Source organism: Euprymna scolopes, chromosome 12, assembly GCF_053919585.1.
Source record: "Euprymna scolopes isolate OS-2025 chromosome 12, ASM5391958v1, whole genome shotgun sequence".
NCBI lineage: Eukaryota > Metazoa > Mollusca > Cephalopoda > Sepiida > Sepiolidae > Euprymna > Euprymna scolopes.
The window spans coordinates 81263626-81284484 of record NC_136493.1 but is presented as its reverse complement, the minus strand read 5'-3'; the positions used below and the strand labels follow the sequence as shown (position 1 = coordinate 81284484).

The following is a 20859-nucleotide window of genomic DNA, read 5'->3' as shown; positions in this document are numbered from 1 at the left end:
GCATCCGACTTGGTTTAGTAACTGTCAACTGTAGCATAACCAAGGTGCACACACTGAAACAAGTGCACAACATAGAGGACCTCACAAAAAGAATACCCTGATAAATTTCAAGGTATAGGGAAATTCCCAGGTTTTCAAAAGATACATCTTGTTGAAGATGCAACACCAGTAGTCCAACCGCCAAGAAAATGTCCAATGCACCATACAGAAAAACTAAAAAAAGGAATTGGACAAAATGGAATACACAGAAGTCATAAAAAAATTAAAAAAATGACAGAGCCTTCTGAGTGGGTCAATACTATTGCATGTAGCAGAAAGTAAAATGGAGATCTATGAATTTGCCTGGACCCCAAACCACTAAATAAATGCATCGAAAGGATGCATCATAAAACTCCAACATCGGAAGAAATCTCACACAGATTATCAGGTGCAAAACGCTTTTCGAAGTTAGATGCAAAACATGGTTACTGGGCGATACAACTTGATGAAGAATCAAACCTGCTCACATGTTTCAATACTCCATTTGGGAGATACAGATATCTGAGATGTCCTTTCAGATTAAAGGTTTCACAAAATATTTTCTGATAAAAAATGGACGAAATGTGAGGGAACCGTCGGTATATCTGACAATAGTATGATAAAGACAATGGACACAACCCAAAAATATCACCTAGTCTTTAACAGAGAAAAATGTACCATTAGACAAAAATGGATAAAAATTTTTATGGTCTCATCTGGTATGAGAATGGCTCTCACCCAGACCCTGACAAATGTGATAAAATAAAGTCAAAGCCAGCATCAACCAATAGAAAAGAACTCCAACAACTCTTAGGTATGATCAGTGGCGTAGCATCGGTTTTTGCCACTCGGGCGGTCGGAAAATTTGCCCCACACCCCCTGCTGGCATATAATTACTTGTTTCTCCCCCTTCCCGGCTGGCATATAATTACCTGTTTTACCCCCCCCCACACACACACAGACCATGCTGACATGTAATTACATGTTTTGTCCCTCCCCTCCTGCTCGCATATGATTACCTCCCCCCCCCCCTCGCTGGCATATGATTACCTCTTTTGCTGCCCCCCCCCACTGCTGACATATGACAACCTGTTTGAACCTTCAAAATTCCCAAAAGCCCTCAAAATATTTATTTTCACTGAACAAATGTTTACACAGTTCCCTTCAGATTAATGTTTACACAACTCCCCCCTTTTTTAAATTTTAATTTAATTTAACAATTTCTTTTCAATAATTTGAATAATAATAAGTATGTAAACATTAATCTGAAAGGAATTATGTAAACGTTAATATGAAACAAAAGAAACCAAATATTTTTTTCAAAACAAAAACGTATAATTCAAATTATAAAAAAAATGTTAAGTTAAATTAATTGGCTGCACAAACAAATATAATAATAAATTTAAATGAGAACATTTGGACATCTGAAAATGTTATGAAATGATAAAATCATTTTTATTTACGTTGTTGTTGTTGTTGTTGTTGTTGTTGTTGTTGTTGTTGTTGTTGTTGTTGTTGTTGTTGTTGTTGTTGTTGTTGTTGTTGTTGTTGTTGTTGTTGTTGTTGTTGTTGTTGTTGTTGTTGTTGTTGTTGTTGTTGTTGTTGTTGTTGTTGAAGAAGAAGAAGAAGAAGAAGAAGAAGAAGAAGAAGAAGAAGAAGAAGAAGAAGAAGTCCGAATTTTCACCAAATAACATGGCTATATAAAAGAGAGGATAGTCCGATTTTTCTTTTCTTTTTCTCCATAATATTATTATTAAGAGGTTGAGCCTTTCAAAGAGAAAAAAAACGTCTTGTATCGGCGCTTTTTTAAATCCTTGTGTGTATTAGAGGAAAAATTCCAAAGAAACAATCAAGGAACATGCATCATGAACATTTCAGAATGTTGCAGCAAACATTTTTGAATTTAATGGTCAACAGTTTCCACTGATCGCTGATCAGTATAACAAAAGATACTGAAAAGCACAACTAGCACCAGTTGTATTGAATATTTCAAAGCAATCTGAAACGCTATACACGGATAATGCCAGGTACTTGTAATTTAACAAATTCCAAAATTTTGCCACTGAGTGGAAGTTCACTCATATTATATCAAGCCTCAGGTACCCACAATCAAACGAGTTTATAGAATGCATGGTCCAAACCATAAATAAAACATTGATGAAAGCGAAACAATCAAAAATGCATTGTCAAATGGCCCTTTTATGCCTCAAAACAATCCCACTTGACAGCCATCTGCCATCCCCGGCAGAAATTCTATACAATAGGAAAATAAGATAAACATGGACACCCCAAAAGATTATGAGATCAGAGAACGATTGTGTGCCAAAAGAAAAAACCAGCAACAATACCACAACAAAAATGCAGAGAATTTTCCAGAATTAATTGTTGGTAGTAAAGTGTCTGTCCTACAGGAAAATGACACCTGGCAACCGACGACAGCGGTTGATAAAAGCACCGAGCCATGCAGCTACATCGTCAAAATGCACAGTGATGGAATATTACTGAGGCACAACAGACACTTACAAGAGTTATATAACCCTCAGAGACAAACCACCTTCAATGCACCCATTCCAGAGACTAGTTGGGATGATATAACACCACTGCCCAAACAACACACTGACCCACTAGAAATCAGCACTCCATCCAATAACACAGGACAATCAGTTGAGTCGAACCAACAGCCAGAGATACCAACCCAAAAGAACATGGCGAGCCCCCCAAAAATACAAAGACCTTATATTATTCAAGTAGATAATAAATAAATAAGCAAAATAATAATTAAAAAGAAAAAACAAGCATAAACATCTTTAAAAGACACAATGAACATCTTTTTCTCAATAAAATGGATGCAACAGTATAAGAAACTCTTTAATATATCATTACTTCTTCTTGATCATTCCTTGTCTCAATAGTAGTCAGCACATGAAAATAAACGAATCTACATTATAATCGATCTTGTCTCTAGTGTCTTCATTAATATACCTGCTATATTATAGTGCTGTAGTAGATTTGTCAATCACTGTGATTAGTACCAGCACCCCAGGTTGTGACCCTTGCTTACCTGCACGATGATCGATGTGGTATGAAATTCTTGTCTGATTTTGAATCGCATTGAATCTTTCAATAGCTCAGATAATATCACCTGTGTGAGCTACATTTACAAGTGAAATGCAGTAGTCTCTCAATTAGACTGGTTAACCCTAGCCGTTGATCAATGATTGATTCTACTGCTCGGTGTCTTCTGTGTCCTGTCGTTGGCTGGTTCTTTAGTTCTTCCATCAAAGCACGCCAATGTCATGCTGCTCCCCATGACATCACCAAAGCCTCGTTAGCCAGTTCAGGTTCTACATCAGTCTGACCACCATGGGTGGCCCTATCAGATTACCGGGGAGTATATTCTTATTCTGCTACAATTTAGGTATGAAATGAGAGTCTCTTTCATCCAATGGTATAGCCTAATGAAGCAATCCTAGATTGTTGCCACCTCTGCACAAACTATGACGTAGAGTTTGGTATTGCGAAGGAATTGAGAAAAGATCTCCTTTCTTAATATCAAGTTCCTGTTCAACAATTAGCTGAAATAATTGGTCTGCCACTACTGGTCCATTTCTAAGTAGTTTTTCAAAGTGTACTTTTTGAATGTGCATTTTCCAAAGTGTTTGCCTTTAACTTGGCTTTGGCAAAATGTCTACACCCAGATATCTCATTTACTACTTGCCAATCCAGAGATGATTGTTTGTTATCCACAGCATTTTGGATTCAATCTATTTGTTCTTGAACATATTTCTGTTATTCTGATAAGTACATCATATTAAGCTTTTAAAGGATGAGTTTCCTTAGCTTTGTATTCTGATGAATGGAGTACTTGTGATGCTTTCTGCTAATGCTTTTCAATTCTTTATGTTTTGATATTATCTTGTAATTTTCCCACTTCACTTTATCTTGGGATTCAGAGGTATACACACCTTTGCTGCTTCTTAGTGTGATCGAACAAAGTTTTCATAGATGGAATTAGCAGTTGGTTTCTGCTCTTATGCTTGTAAAGCATCAAACCTTTTTTTGCATTTCAATCATGAATCTCTGTTTGATTTAATTGTCATGTGACAGTGTTGACCAGTTGTAGGGTTGTCTAAATGAACTTTTAGTTTTGTTCACCTGTAGACTTAACTTCAACATAGAAGTTACAATTGTACGATCAATGGACACATCATAGAAACTGTTGACAGCTTCACAGTTATGACAGCTATTGATCCTATTCATAAAAGGATAGTCCAGCTGTGCCTTGACTCTATTTGGGTATTGATGGATCTGGAGCTTACTGGATCTTTTCTGAAAATGATAATTCATGCAGTGTAGGTTGTTTTCGGAAAGAAAAATTTGAAGATATTGTCCGTTTCAGTTCGTGGAGTCATGGAAGGAGAACTTATGCTTGTTGTTGTTGCGTCCTATGTGAGCATTCATGTCATCCCTGATAACCAATAAATTATGTTTGGGGACTGAGTGGACTATTGTTGAGAGATCGTCATAGAAATTCAAAATCTCTTGCTCATCACTGATGTTGGTAGGACTGTAGCAAAGTAGCAATAATTGATATTGAGAAAGGAGATTTTACAATGGAAGAATTTCTAGCTGCACTAAAGAAGATCAAGAATCGTAAAGCTGCAGGTTTAGGTGACATTTCTCAAAAAATCTTGAAGACAGATGACTTCAATGACATCCTTCTAATTCATGAAATGCTGTATATAATCAAGAGATTATCCATGTGTGGAGAGAAGGATGCATAGTTCCCTTCCCCAAGAAAGGTGACCTAAGCATACCCAGCAACTACAGAGGAATAACACTCACTCCAATTCTGCAAAAATCTAGAACACCATGCTTCTCAACTGTTTCGTACCAAAGATCGAAAAAGTGCTCAGAAAGAACAAGAATGGATTTAGGAAGAGTCGCTCTACTACTGGTAAAATTCTTACTGTCAGGAGACTAACTGAAAGAGTTAAAGCCAAAAACTTTGAGGCAGTCATGCTCTTTGTAGATTTCTTCAAAGCGTTTGATTGTACATCATGGAAAAATGGCTAGTATCTTAAAGCCAAATGGCATTCCAAATGAATTCATTAACGCAATTATGATGTTATACAAACACACTCGAGCAATCATCAGATCGCCATATCATAACACTGAATTCTTTAATATTCATGCTGGGGTTCTTCAAGGAGGCACTGTTGCCCCTTTTCTTTTCATTGTCTGTCTAAACTGTGTACTTTGCACCTCTTTTGATATGCACAACACACTAGGTTTCACCTTAAATGAATCCAGAAGCAGACGCCATCCATCAGCACACATAACTGATGCAGATTATGTAGACAATATTGTTGTGTTCATGAATAATACTGCTGATGTGCAAACGCTGTTACGGGAGCTAGAAAAGTTTGCAAATGACATTGGTCTTTACGTTAATGTGGATAAGACAAAGTTTATGACACTCAATGTGGAGGGAGAGATCAAAGCTCTAGCTGGAACAATACAGAGAAGTCACACAGAGAGATATCGAAATTTGCATCTCAAAAGCATGGGCTGCATTGGATAAGCTGTGGTCAGTATGGATTTCAAGGCTAACTGCCAAACTAAAAAGGTATTTCTTCAGAGCAATGGTGGAGTCTATCCTTTTTTAAACTGTGTTACAACTTGGACACTCACCAAAAGATTGGAAAGAAAGCTAGGTGGCATGTACCCCCATATGCTACGAACAGTGTTAAATATATTTAAATCTATCTTGGCAAAGTCATCCCATGAAGCAGCAACTTTATGGCAACCTACCTGCCATATCTACTTCTATCAGGGAGTGACATCTACAATTTGGCGGTCACTACCAGAGGAGCAAGCAAGAGCTGGTGAGAATGTATTGTTGTGGACTACATAGCACATGAGCATAGAACGACCTAGATCCATGTACATCCAGCAAATTGCACATAATGCTTACCGTGATTCTGAAGATCTGAGGTAGTTGATGGAAGACGGGGAGCTCTGGAGAGAAAGCGAGTCACATTGGTCCGGGCAAGAAGCCTGACTAGATATAGATATTCAGGATTAAATTTGTTTTTGAGAATTATATTTTAAGTTAGTAATTTTTAAAAAAAATTTTTGTATTGACCAAATGTCATAATTAAGTATAAAATCACTTATTAGTAAGAAAAAATAGATCGTTTTACAAAAGGGATGAAATAATTAATGTCCATTCTACATGCATCTGGTTTCTTCTGTTTTTGATTGCTTTTAAAATGAACAAGTAAATATCAAAAGCATGTGAATGTATAAAAATATCAGAAGGGAAAACTGGTCTTAACTTCAGTATTAACTTTGAATCAGTACTTACTTATAAGGTTTTAGACAAATTGTATAATCTATAACAATAAGCGATAAAATATGAAGCAACATTTTTGTTTAAAACAGAACATAATTCATAAACAAAACTATTTTGAGATTTATAAGATGCTAGCAGGGCTACCCAGCATTGCAAGGGTAAAAGTTCAACATAACTTCTATTTTTCTCTTTTACCATTCTATTTCATTCTTCTTCATCCAGCCCATTCCTTTCTCTAGACACACCCACACACATAACTCGAGTCGGTACAAGGTAAATAACACTGAAAAAAAGTTACTTCCTTTTACATGATAACATTAAAAGATGTGTATATATTTTGATAGCCATTTGACCCCCAAATAATGAACCTTTTTTTATTTTAGATGTTATACATCCAGGATTACGCCAATAAAAAATATATATATATAATAGATTGCCATAGTAATAAGAATTTTTATCTTATATTAAATTACAATAAAACTTTCAATAAACAAAGTTTATTACTATACTATAAACAAAGTCAATTGAATGGTTAAAACATTAAAAACTTTTACAGAACTAATGAATATATATCTTTATGGTTCAAAAATATCTTCATAGTCTGACAAAATGGAGACATGTGTCAATGTGTTTCTATGCATGTTACAAACTAGAAATCTTCACTTTCAATCTCAACCCTGTTTAATTTCATTAAATAACCCGCAGCTCACCATACCATTGATAAGCACCATTATTGCTATTATTATTACCTTTAGAATTTAATAATTTAAATAAATAGATTATTAATGAAAATGGTAACGAGTTTATCAAATACTGAAATCTGAAATTCTTGATTATTTTATTGTTATTTACATTTTTTCTCATACCTTTTCTTTTTATTAAGGTTTTGAAACACATTTGAAGCACTTTTATTGTTGCAAATTGCTAATTCTTATATGAAAATTAAATCTGTCACATTTTAATGTTGAATGTAGTGAACTATTATAATACGAGAGTCATTCTAAAAGTAAAGCCTCCTATTTTTTAACTCAATGGTTAAAGAGCTACTAAGACGAGAGCAGTACCATTAAAACGACTAACCTTTTGAGCCCCAGAATTTATTTTTCTACATAGTCACCACTATTCTCAATGCAATTTTTCCAGGAATTCACTAAGACATTTCTGCTTCTGACACACATCTATAACAGGGTTGCTTTCTTAGTCTCATACTGTCAATATCTAAAATAGAGATGATACTTTCAGATCATGAAGGCCCAAGTTCAGTCATCATAACAATGCATTTTGCAATCCCCACTGATCCAGTCAGGCGGAATAAAAAATAGGCAGCATTACTATGGGAACGCAGTATATCATTTTGACTTCTGTCTTTTTTCTTTAAATGATTTCAAATAGAAAGTAAGAAAGTATTATTCCTGAACATCTGATTCATATAAAACTCTTACCTTAAGATTTAAGGATTTCATTTCAGATTCCGTGTCAGTTTGGGTTGAAGAATTTGTTTCGGTCGTTTTGCCTGAAGAATCTGAGGGAGGATCCTCAATATCATTAGCATCTTCGTCATGTTCCTACAGTAAAGTTAAAATATGAGAAGAATTTAAAAAATACATGACGATAAGTTATTATATCCTGGCTTTATGAGTCAACTAGCAGGCCGCCTGCCATTATCCGGTCGTAAAATATGCATAAATATTATATTTTAATTTATACAGTAACTGAGACATGTACATGCGAGTATTATGTTTTCCTAAACAGTTCACTTCTTGTAAATAAAAAAGAAAAAAAATACTCAAACTGAGATCAAAATTAAAACCTAAAGACAGTGAGTCAAGTACAATAACCATTAGGTCAGCTTGACACAATCTTTAAAAAAGTGTTTTCAAGCCTATTTATTCTTAACATAAGGAATCTGTCCTAGGAATAATTGATGCATATGCATTCGTGAAACAGTTGACAAACAGATATCTGAGGTCCCCCATGTACCAATCTTTCAATTTGGGGCCCTTAGCAACCCTTTTCTTTGGATGAAAACCAATTAAAATTTTCCCACATGTCTGAATACCCTACATACCAAATTTTAAGTCTTTAGATTAAAAATTCGTTGAGTATCTGGGTTGAGAATTGTCCTCACACGCACACACATTCTCACTTTTATAGATATATAGATTTTGGGATTTAGTGATGATGGGGGAGACTATATATAAAACGTGGAGCCCTGTTTGATGTTGATTTCATTTATTTTTAGTGTAAAAAAATATATATGTTTTTTGACATTTTTGTATATGTTGTGAAGGAACATAACTGGCTATACACCGGTTACAAACTGTATATATATATTGGACTGTTGGGCAGACAGCGGCAGACAAGCAGTCGCAGTAAGACGGATAGTCTTACGTGTTGATTATCAGACTTTCTTCCCCATACTTGTTACTATGTACTTCTATTTACCTTAGGCGAGCAGCCTTACGTTTCTGTATTATAAATAAACCCCATTACACATACCACTCGGTGTAACTCACGTTTGTCTTTATTTCCTAAGTATTTAGGAATATAACAATGGCGACGAAGATGAGATGTTCTTTCTCTTAACAGAGATAAATTACCGTACCAAGGACTGTGTACAATGCAAGGATTTTTTGTTTTACGAAAAAAACAAACTACACAAGGATTTTTGACCACGTGCGTCAATGAATTTAAAAATTTTTCCTACCTAAAGTAGCGAAAAGTACGAGTTTTTTCTTCGTAAAGAACTCACAAGAAATTATAGAAACATGTTCAAGGTAAAGTGGAATTTATATTTATTTTGACAAGTAAAAAAAAAAAAAAAAAAAAAATGGTCGCAAGTTGAATTCGAAACTACACTAAAGGATTACGAGTTTCGAAAGAAAAAATATAAATACAACGACTATTGTACCATTTTATGCCACGTGGGAACGGCAGCCATATATTTTTTTTTTTGGAAAATTAATTGTTTGTTATTGCCTTTATATAAATAATTGGAACTATTTGTCGTGGGAAGTAAGAAATATTTTGTGTATGAACTTACGTTGTTGAAAAAAAAAAAAAAAAAAAAAAAAAAAAGAATTATTTTACAAAGCCTGTTGAATTACTATGGATGAACTTTGTTGAAACGTGTTGTGTCTGCATATTGCTACTAATTTACGATATACGTAAATTTACGATTTTTCTTTGGAATTATTGTGTAGAATTCGAAAAGACATTTTTGTACTAGAAGCTAACATGGAACAATTAGCAGAGTTAACTAAGGCTCTAGCCCTTAGCATCCAGGAACAGACAAAAATGACTCAACAATTTTTAGCGCAACAACAACAACAACAACAAATTCAACAACAACAGCTACAGCAACAGCTGCAACAACAACAAGAAAGAACACAAAAAACTTTAGAGGCACAACAAGAACAAACAAACATACTACAACGACAAATGTCGACACAGCAAAAGAATTTAGAAAAGCTAATTCTAACGTCGACCGGGAAGAAGACTAATTTTTCTGCCGAGGGTATTTCAAATTCACTAACGGAATTTCGTTACTCCCCGGATACTGGTGTTACTTTCCCTGCATACTACAGAAGATACGAAACAATTTTTACGAAAAGATGTTTAGACTGGACCGATGAGGAAAAAGTTACCCGGCTACTACAAAAACTGGGTACTGATGAAAACACCAAGTATGCAAATCTAATTCTACCAAAAAAACCGGAGGAGGTTTCGTTCGAGGAAACAATTAGTACCTTGTCGAAAATATTTGATAAAAGGGATAGCCTATTTCACTCTAGATACAAATGTTTGAACATTCAGAAGGCAGAAGCTGAAGACTATCTAGAATATGCTTGCACTGTGAACTGTTTATGCGAATCATTTAAATTGAATGAAATTTCCGCAGACCAATTTAAATGTTTAATCTTTGTACAAGGTCTCACAGCACCAAGGGACAAAGATATACGTTCACGGATCCTAACAATTATGGAGGCGGATCCTAACATAACATTGCAAAAAGTCACTGAAGAGTGTCAACGTCTGATTAACATAAAGAAAGACAACACTCGCATTGAAGAGAAAAATATTTTTAAGGTGCAGCAAGTAAAAAGGCAAGGGACCACAAGAAAGTCCAGGTTCCAAGAACACAGGATCCTTAAAGGATACAAAGACCCAAAGCTAAAGTGTAAATGTTGTGGTAGTTTAAGACACAACAATAAGACCTGCTGGTTTAGGAACAAAATATGTTATGAATGTGGTCTCAGAGGTCACAAGGGAACATACTGTGCCCAGAAGAAAAGACAAGGGACCGATAATGTAAATACGCTTCGCATGAATAAAGAAAAAAGCTGCGAAAGACGGAAATATGTTGATGTTCGGATAAATGGACATCTGGTTACATTGCTTCTGGATAGCGGTGCAGATATTAGTATTATAAATGAAGATATATGGAAAAGGATAGGTCGACCTGAATTAACGAAAACCAGAAAGACGGCGAGAAGTGTGTGCGGCAAAAGATTAGAGTTCAAGGGAGAATTAAAATGCAAAGTGACATTCGCTAACCAGACTCATAAATCCAAAGTGTACGTCGTACCAGGAAAGAATACATGCCTGTTTGGGGTAGATTGGATTGTCCTGTTTAATTTATGGGAGAAACCCATAAATTCGTTTTGTAACGTTTTAACTGCAGAAAAAGCAAACCAAAGGGAAGACTTCCTGAAGGATTTGAAAACTGAATTTCCCAATGTTTTTGCCGAAGGACTAGGACTCTGTATTAAGACAGAGGCAAAATTTGAATTAAAGAAAAATGCCACTCCAGTATTCAAACCTAAAAGGAATGTGCCTTTTTCAGCGATGGACGCAATCGAAAAAGAGTTGGATAGACTTCAACAACTGGAAGTCATTGAAAAAGTTAACCACACAGATTGGGAAAGTCCAACCGTGTATGTAAAGAAAAAAAATAACAGAATAAGGGTCTGTGGAAATTTTTCAACGGGTTTAAATGACTGTCTATTGGACCATAATTATCCCCTTCCGTCCGCAGAAGATCTGTTCTCTAAGCTTAACGGAGGAAAAATTTTTTCTAAGATAGACCTCTCAGATGCTTACTTGCAAATTAAGATCAGCGATGAATGCTCCAAATACTTAGGCATAAATACTCATAAGGGCATTTTTAAGCTAAAGAGGCTTCCTTTTGGATTAAATGTTGCTCCTGCTATTTTCCAGCAAATTATGGACACGATGCTGGCAGGGTTGGAATTTTCAATGGCCTACCTTGACGATATCCTAATTAAAAGTGAAAATTTGCAAGATCATAAGAAGCATGTAAAAGAAGTATTCAAAAGAATACAGGAATTTGGTTTTAAATTGAGCCCAGAAAAATGCGATTTTTTTATGAAAAAAATTAAATATCTAGGTCAAATAATCGACAAAGAGGGTCGAAGACCGGATCCACAAAGGACTGAAGCAATTGAAAAGATGCCTGCTCCAGATTCAGTGACAAAATTAAAATCGTTTTTGGGATTAGTTCAATACTATGCAATTTACATCCCTAACATACATAATTTAAGAGCTCCTCTTAACGAGTTACTGAAAAAGGGTGTTAAATGGAACTGGAATAAGGAATGTGAATCTGCTTTCCAAAATATCAAAAGATGTCTACTGTCAGACTTAGCATTGGCACATTTCAATCCAGAAAAGGAACTAATACTAGCAACGGACGCCAGTGATTACGGTGTTGGCGCTGTATTACTTCACAAGTATGAGGATGGTAGGACAAAAGCTATCGCCCATGCTTCAAGAACGTTGGTTGCAGCGGAGAAAAATTACAGCCAAATTGAAAAAGAGGCGCTGTCGATAATATTTGGAATTACAAAGTACAATCGATTTCTCCATGGACGATCTTTTATTTTGCAAACCGACCATAAACCCCTACTTACCATATTTGGATCAAAGAAAGGCATTCCCACACATACTGCGAATCGATTACAGCGATGGGCTGTAACCCTCTTAAACTATCAGTTTAAGATGGAACATGTATCCTCAAAAAAGTTAGGACACGCAGATGCATTATCACGGTTGATCCCTAAAAGAAGCGAAAGTTTCGAAGAAACGGTAATTGCTGCGCTTAAAGACGAAAGTGAATGTACAAGTTCAATGTGTAATATGATACGTGAACTTCCGGTAACTTTCGAAAAAATAAAAAAAGAGGCAGTAAATGACATTTTCATTAAGAAAATGAAAAATCAATTGGGATGGAAAAAAAAAAATAAAAAGGTAGATCAAACAACGCCTTTTTCCATCTGTGAAGATGTGCTCATGTATGGTGAGAGGATCGTAATTCCACTAACGTTACAGAGGAAAATTCTGAAGGAATTTCATACAGGTCATCCGGGCATTTCGAGAATGAAATCCCTTATGAGAGGATATGTGTACTGGCCTGGTATGGACAAGGAAGTTGAAAAATGTGTCAAGACATGCAGAGGATGTCAATTAGCAGCTCGAGATCCTCCAGTAAAAACGACGCCATGGCCAAAGACGGACCTACCCTGGTCACGTCTGCATATTGATTATGCGGGACCTATAAATGGTTATTTTTACTTGATTATTGTAGATTCTTTTTCAAAATGGCCAGAAATATTTAAGTTTAGACATCCAACAGCAAAAAACACTGTGAGTGCGCTTAATGAAATTTTTAGCCGTTTTGGAGTGCCAAAAACCTTAGTGAGCGATAATGGAACAGCATTTACTGCTCATGAATTCAAAGAATTCTGTGACTCACTAAATATTCTACATATGACAACACCTGTGTACCATCCACGATCGAATGGGTTGGCCGAAAAATTTGTAGATACGTTTAAAAGGGCACTTAAGAAAAATCTTACTATGGACACAAACGAACAATGTATTCAAACATTTTTAGCAATTTACAGGGTGACACCAAATCCTAATAATAATGTCAATTCTTCCCCGGCTGAGCTAATGTTTGCAAGAAAGATAAGATCTGTCTTCGATAGGCTGCTACCAGAGAAAAAGAAAGTTTTAAAAAAAGAAAACCTTAATACCAAGTGCTTCTCCCCAGGTGAAAATGTATATTTCAAAAATTTTCAAAATGGACGAAATCAGTGGGTTGAAGGTATTATCAAAAAAAGGATTGGGAGCATGGTCTATACCATCCAAGGATTAAGTTTTGTCTGCAAAAGACACAGAAATCAAATACGTCCCAGACTGTCTCCAAATGTGGAAGAGACACCAATGGAAACATTGTGCGATATTTTTGATATACCAAAACCAGCGTGTGTACCGCAAACAATGAATATTTCGCCTGAACCGACCATACGGGCTGGACAGAAACCTTTACCCCGGGTAACGCTGACCAGAAGGAAAAGCGCAAGAAAGAGAAAAGTTACCAGGAGATTAAGCCCTGACCCTAAAAGGAAGAGGTATTTAAGCTAAAATCAGGAAGATTTCAGCTTCAGGGGGAGGTGTTGTGAAGGAACATAACTGGCTATACACCGGTTACAAACTGTATATATATATTGGACTGTTGGGCAGACAGCGGCAGACAAGCAGTCGCAGTAAGACGGATAGTCTTACGTGTTGATTATCAGACTTTCTTCCCCATACTTGTTACTATGTACTTCTATTTACCTTAGGCGAGCAGCCTTACGTTTCTGTATTATAAATAAACCCCATTACACATACCACTCGGTGTAACTCACGTTTGTCTTTATTTCCTAAGTATTTAGGAATATAACAGTATAATATATATTTAAATTTGGAATAAAACCTGTTTGAACCTTTTTTTAAGAAAAAAACAAAAATAAAGTAAATTTCACTACACAGAAAAAATAGATTGAAAAAGTCTAAAGTTTGCTTAAGTTCTATATTTAATAATATAGGCCTTTTCTGTAGCAACTATAGCAACTAGAAATAATTGTAAGAGTGAAATAGCTACAGCCAAGAGAAGGCATACTAAAATCATCAGAAAACACTTTGCATCACAGAAATTAGGAACTCACGATTTCTGGAAAATTTATAAGAGTGTAGTAATTAATGGGCAATCAACAATTCCTCCACTATCCGACAATCTTGAGATTGTTTGCACAGCAATTGAGAAGGATAAGTTGTTTGCCCCTTGGCCTGCCTCCAACTCTACTTTGGACCCAGCAAACCACTCCCTCATAGATTTTTCTTTGCAGACAGAAACCACACTAGATGATCTGAAAATCACCCCTTCTGAAGTACATGATATAAAACACCTAGACATCTCAAAAGCATGTGGACCTGATCTCATCCCGACTGTACTATTATAAAAATTATTTGCTCTGTTGAGTTTGCACTAGTTCTCTCCAAACTTTTCAATAAGTGCCTTAACGAATCTTGCTTTCCTGACTGCTGGAAAATTGCTTCCGGGGTACCAGTTTACAAGAATTCTGATAAAAGAACCAACCAATTAAATCATCACCCCATTAGCCTCCTCCCTCTTTTCCAAATCTTTGAGTCCTAAATTAATAAAGCATTAATCCACCACCTCATATATAATAAAATTTTCCAACCAACAGGATAGATTTAGGCAAGCCCATTCTACTACAGATATTCTAACTGTAATTTCCAAACATATATACCATGGACTGGATAAGACAAGGGAGGCTAGAGTAGTAACCCTAGATATATCTAAAGTCTTTGACAGATTTTGGCATGATGGTCTTCTGGTGAAAATTAAATCATATAGGACTTAACATACAATCAAATCTTTCTTAAATAAGAGAAAAATCCAGGTTCTACTTGATGGTCATAATACAAAACATGATATAAATGCGAGTGTGTCACAAGGGTCAATCCTTGGAGCTTTATTATTCTTGATATTCATAAATGACCTCTCTGATAAAATTGTCTCTGAAATGAGTGTATTTGCTGATGACACTACACTCCATAACAGACTCAAGGGGAAAACGAATGATCACACATCTGAAAAAATGGCTAAAACCTTAAGAGGAAGACCTTCAGTCTGTAGAAGAATGGGGCTGTAAATGGATGGCAATGTTCAATATTACCAAGACTAAGCTTCTTGCCTTTAATAATTACAATAAGCTTTTTTAATCACTGATTGCTATGACTAATGATGCACTACCTGAAAATACTTTGTTCAAGCTCCTCGGCTTAACATTCACAGGCAACATGAATTGAACAAATATATTAAGGTAATTGTCAAGGCTGCTGCAAAGAAGGTCGACTCTCTCTGCTGTGCTAGAAGGTTACTCACACCTGAGAGTATCTTGTATCTCTACAAAGCCATTATTACCCATGCATGGAGTATTCTTACCATATCTGGGCTGGTGTATCTGCCACTAGAAAGGATTAAAAAAAGAGTCGCCAACCTAATAAGTTCCGTACTAGCAACCAAACTCCAACCTCTGTCGCATCACTGAAATGTTGCTTGTTTTACAAGTACTTTAATAGAACTCAAAGCACTTATACCTGCATGTAAATACCCTTGACTAATCTGACAAGCAACAAAACCCTCTTTTACAATGTAGAGATCCCTAAATGCCGGAAAATCTACTCAAATAGTTTCTTTCCTCGAACTGCTAGACTTTGGAATTCCTTCCCAGGTTTCTGCTTCCTTGATTGTACTGATATGCAGAAGTTCAAGTGTACTGTTAACAAACATCTCACTGCTCAACTCCCTATAAAGTATCCCTGTAAATTTGGTCCCAAGTGGCACTATGCTTTGTTTGGGATGAAATAACAGTAAAAAAAAAAAAAAGGGGGGGATAATATTTGTCCATTATGCTAAAGAAAAAATGTACTACTAGTTGCATTGTATACACTTATTATTGTTTGTAAGTGTTTGCTGGAAACAGGTAACAACAGTTTCAGACAGTTACTATAGCATAGCAATTTATTATTACGTGTATAAAGAGGAATAAGACTTTTTTTTGAATCAAAAATAACAATAACTTAAAATCGTCCAAACAAGTTTGTAAGCAAGCAAAATTAGTTTTTCTCCTTTTGTATTAACTTTATGCTAATAGTTTTCAGTTGAAGCAAAAAAATTAGAACTTAAAAGAACTTATTTAATACTTTTATTTTTCTTTAAACTAGCAGGACCCATTTCTTGGTGTCGCCTGAGGAGATATAAAAGAATGTTAACTAATTGAATTGCTGTTTTTATGTTTACACGTAAGTGTGCAACTCTTCCCTGGAAAATTCACCTGAAGCTTTGCTTTGTGTTTATGTGTACATGTGAACTGGAAACATTTAATATAATTTATGCATGTTAGATGAAGTTTAATCCTCACGCTTTGTGAGTTGAGCTCTCTAGTGAGGGAGATCACTTTTGCTGCATAAATAGATTAGCTCCTTATAAAAGAACTGAGCATCTCAGGTTGTTAATAATGTACATCCACACACACACACACACACACACACACACACACATATATATATATATATATATATATATATATATATATATATATATATATATATAAAATGGATTAAGAAATTCCAACGAAAGAAAGATTTGGTTATATATATATATATATATATATATATATATACATGATTTTGCGCTACGAAACAGATACTGTTAAGAATTGTATAAGTCAACTGATTTAAAAGAAATAAATTATAAGATGGTCAACATCATGCATTTTGGAATATAACTTTTTGTCATTTGTTCTATATGTTGCTCTGTAATCACATTGAGCTTCTTATATAAGTATTGATATATAATAAGAAAATATATTTCTACAGATATATATATATACATACATATATATATATATAAAATATATATATATATATATATATATATATATATATATATATATATATATATATATATATATAAACTATTTTAAGAAAAAATATCAAGTAGGACAAAATATTAAAATAAAAAAAGCGATCAAAATTAAAATTTTCTAAGAACATGGACAATACGTAATCCAAATCACTAACAAATTTATGTATGTGCATTTTGTTAATGAAGCTATTGATGTAAAAGGGAAAACTGACTTTATTTTAAGATTGATGGAAAATTTCTTTAATTTATCTTTTGCAGAATGTTAGAAAAATCTTAAAAGTGTCTTTGAAGTTAACTCAGAATTCAGTTGTCTGTGCAATCAGTAAACAACTGTGTTGAAATGTTTATAAACCTTATAAAACATGAAATTAAAAACTAAAATAATTTTTAAAAACTGTAAGTTATTTTATTTTACGACATTGGAACTAAAAATAAAATAAAAATCTGTAAACTATTTCTATTTTAAAATATGAATATAAAAACTAAAATTAAAAAAAAACTGTAAATTATTTCTATTTTAAGACAGGAAACAAAAACTAAAATAAAGAACAGTAAACTGTATCTATTTTAAGACATGAAACTATAAAGTAAAAAACGGTACACTATTTCTATTTTAAGGCATGAAACTATAAAGTAAAAAATGATAAACTATTTCTATTTTAAGATATGGAAGTAAAAAACTGAAATAATATCACTTGAACAAAAGGAAGAACAGATTTTAATGAAGCAATTTGTAAATAATGGCTATTTTAATTGGATTTTGAAGGTTTGTAAACTTTGGCAAACATTTGTAAAAAAAACTCCAAATCAAACAGTTTTTAATACAGCTTTTAATACCTTCATCTACCGGATACTGCACATAACTTTGGACTTGTGATTTCATCTTACAAAAATTTGGACTTGTGATTTCATCTTACAAAAATTTGGATGCACATCACATAGTTTCTCCAATATTATTTTCACCCATAATAGATAGCCATTATGCACTGTTATTTTATTTTTGTGCTTGAAATTGGTTTTATAGACTTTTCTTTTTTGACCATCTGAGCTGGATCACAATCAATACTTTGAATAACACTGGGCGAAGACAATGTTTCTAATGTTTCTTGCAATCGTTGGGCATATGTTAAGCAAATTTTATCTTTCTTAGAATTAGGACTGTGCTGAAATTATTTCTTCCTATGTTATTCTACTAAAGGTATTAGCATTTCACGTGTTGCATCTTTTCCTATACCACAATGTAAACTCATATGATTCAATTCTTGAAATCGCTGGCATTTTTACTATATTTGCAACTGTTACAAAACGTTATCACAATTTTCCTGTTTTCATACTTAATTTTTTTTTTCGTATATGAAGAGTAATGAAGGAGGTGTGGCTTTAACTGGCTGATAGCTCTTTCTTTTTCCTTATTAACTTCGTAGGAATAAGGTGGTAGAGGGTGAGCAGGTAATCGTATAAGGTGAAAGAAAATGAAAGAGAAAAAGATAGGGACATTGGAAGCTAGCAGCCGATCTTTATTTTCTGGCGAGATGATTTGTTTTGTTTCTTTTTTGTTGCTAGATAGTGAAGCTTTTGAAATGTGACAAGTCGGATGCAGGTAGTTGAGTCGAATATGTTCAGTTGAGGAATAAAAAGAGAAGAGAAATGATAGAAACAATAAAAGAAATATCCTATCACAAAGAGGAAAAATTTTGCCTATTCAGTAGACTTTAAAGATGGACTCTATATGAAAAAAGACCATATTCATTGTTGTTGCATACATTTTTTTTATTGTTCTGATATAAAATTTTACTGTTCATTTTTAATCATTGCCTTGTGTTTGTTTCTTTTTTTGTTCTCAATTATCTCATTTTCTATATTCTGATGTTAGCCATATTGCAGAAAACAGGAAATTCCCTTCCAAGACAAACTTTCCAGTAAAATATAAATATTAATGTGGGACGTCTGGATATTAATATCTACATAACATTATTTTTATCAGAGTCATAACAGTTCAAAATGATGGTCAACAAAGGAAGCAATTCCCAGTCTCAGCAATGCATCTAATAATATACAACACCAGGCAAATTACATATTTATAAATATAATCAACTAAAATTTCAGCATTCGAAAATTAACTGGTGCCATAGTTATTAACTATGAAAAAAGAATGGCTCTATGCTCTGATATCAAGTTTTGCTTAATTAATATGTTATCCATATCAATTATTTAACTGAATGAGAGTCTCATTGATTCTTCCTACCTTTATTGTATAGACCATAAATCAATAAAGTTATTATCCATATTCAAACATATTTTTCATAAATACAACGGTCTGTAATGTTAAAATAAAACAAGACAAATATTGTAATTCCTATAAGTATTGTTTATAATAATGAAAACAATCGCAAACTAGAATAATGAACGTTTGTTGTGAAACAATTGTAGCAGCATAAAAAATATTTAAATAAAATGAATTGAAACTAACTTTCAAATATTTTGCTTGAATAGCATGGGCTTTTTGCAGGATCTCAACCCCAATCAATATGATTAGAGCCTGAAAAAAGATAGAAAAAAATTATGTAAAAAAAAACTGAGATAATTTAAAAAACATCAGTTTGTTCTTGAATCAGAATACAAGGTTACAAAAGAATATACATAAAAGATAATATACAAAGTGTTGAAATGTAAAACAATATATTTTTTTAATGATCAAGCAGCTTATTTTACAGTTTTAACAAATCAAATTATGTTTAACAACAAAAGGTTAATTTGATTTATCAAAAAAAATTCATGAGTTAGATTAATTCGCTATGCATGGAATATTGTTGCCACATATGGGCTAATGCTTCAGCCATTAGTCTCTCACTCTTAGACAGGATCCAAAAAAATCTCCAATCTAATCAGTCCCACACTATCGACTAAACTCCAACTTCTGTTTCATCACTGCAATGTTGCATCCCTGTGTCTGTTTTACAAGTACTTTAATGAAATGTCTTCTGATGAATTCACAGCACTTGTTCCTCCGATATACATAATCCCGACTGATCTGGTAAACAGCAAAATCCCACACCTTTATTGTTGAGATCCCTAGATGTCGGAAAGCTTTCTACTCTAATAGTTTCTTCTCTCAGACTGCCAGACTTTGGAAAGATATTAAGTGCTTCAAATATAATTTTAAAAAAATTATGGCCATTCTTTGAATTAATATTTTCTTACACAAATTTCAAATAGATATAGCACAAACATGAGACATATTAATTGTGTTTTATAATAGATAAAAATGAAAATAAATAAAAAAGAAATACTTACTTGCATAACAAAAGCAAACAAAAAAAGCAGTAGGAATGGGTAAAAACCACATCTGTACAAAGTTACAGGTAATCCTAGAATAGACAAAATAAAAGAAATTTTTCATAAGTTGATATAAAAAGATATTTTTTAAATTATTATAGCATAACTTATTTCCTCATGAACCTACTTTAATGTCAAGAACCTACATTTTGTTTTTTGTGGATTTAGATAAAGCTTTTGACAGAGTGATAAAATGTCTGGTGAACTTTGCATAAAGCAAGAACAATCCATAGATGTCTTCAAAGCTACGCTAGAATAAACAGTTACCTTCAAGGGATTGCACGTGAATAGATGAAGGAGTCTCCATGACATAGGGTGACATGGTGGTGGTGTATAACCACAT

General features: G+C 33.9%; 1 protein-coding gene across 1 annotated transcript in view; it reads right to left on the bottom strand.

Moving 5' to 3' along the window:
• LOC145291376 (uncharacterized) overlaps positions 1 to 20859 on the bottom strand; it is a 115127-nt gene that overhangs the window by 69901 nt on the left and 24367 nt on the right. The window contains exons 3-5 of the mRNA XM_080137164.1: positions 20475 to 20548; positions 19651 to 19719; positions 7819 to 7941 (exon numbers count right to left, since the gene is read on the bottom strand). Of these exons, the coding sequence (XP_079993290.1) occupies positions 7819 to 7941; positions 19651 to 19719; positions 20475 to 20548 (266 nt within the window). The remainder of the gene's footprint in view (positions 1 to 7818; positions 7942 to 19650; positions 19720 to 20474; positions 20549 to 20859) is intronic.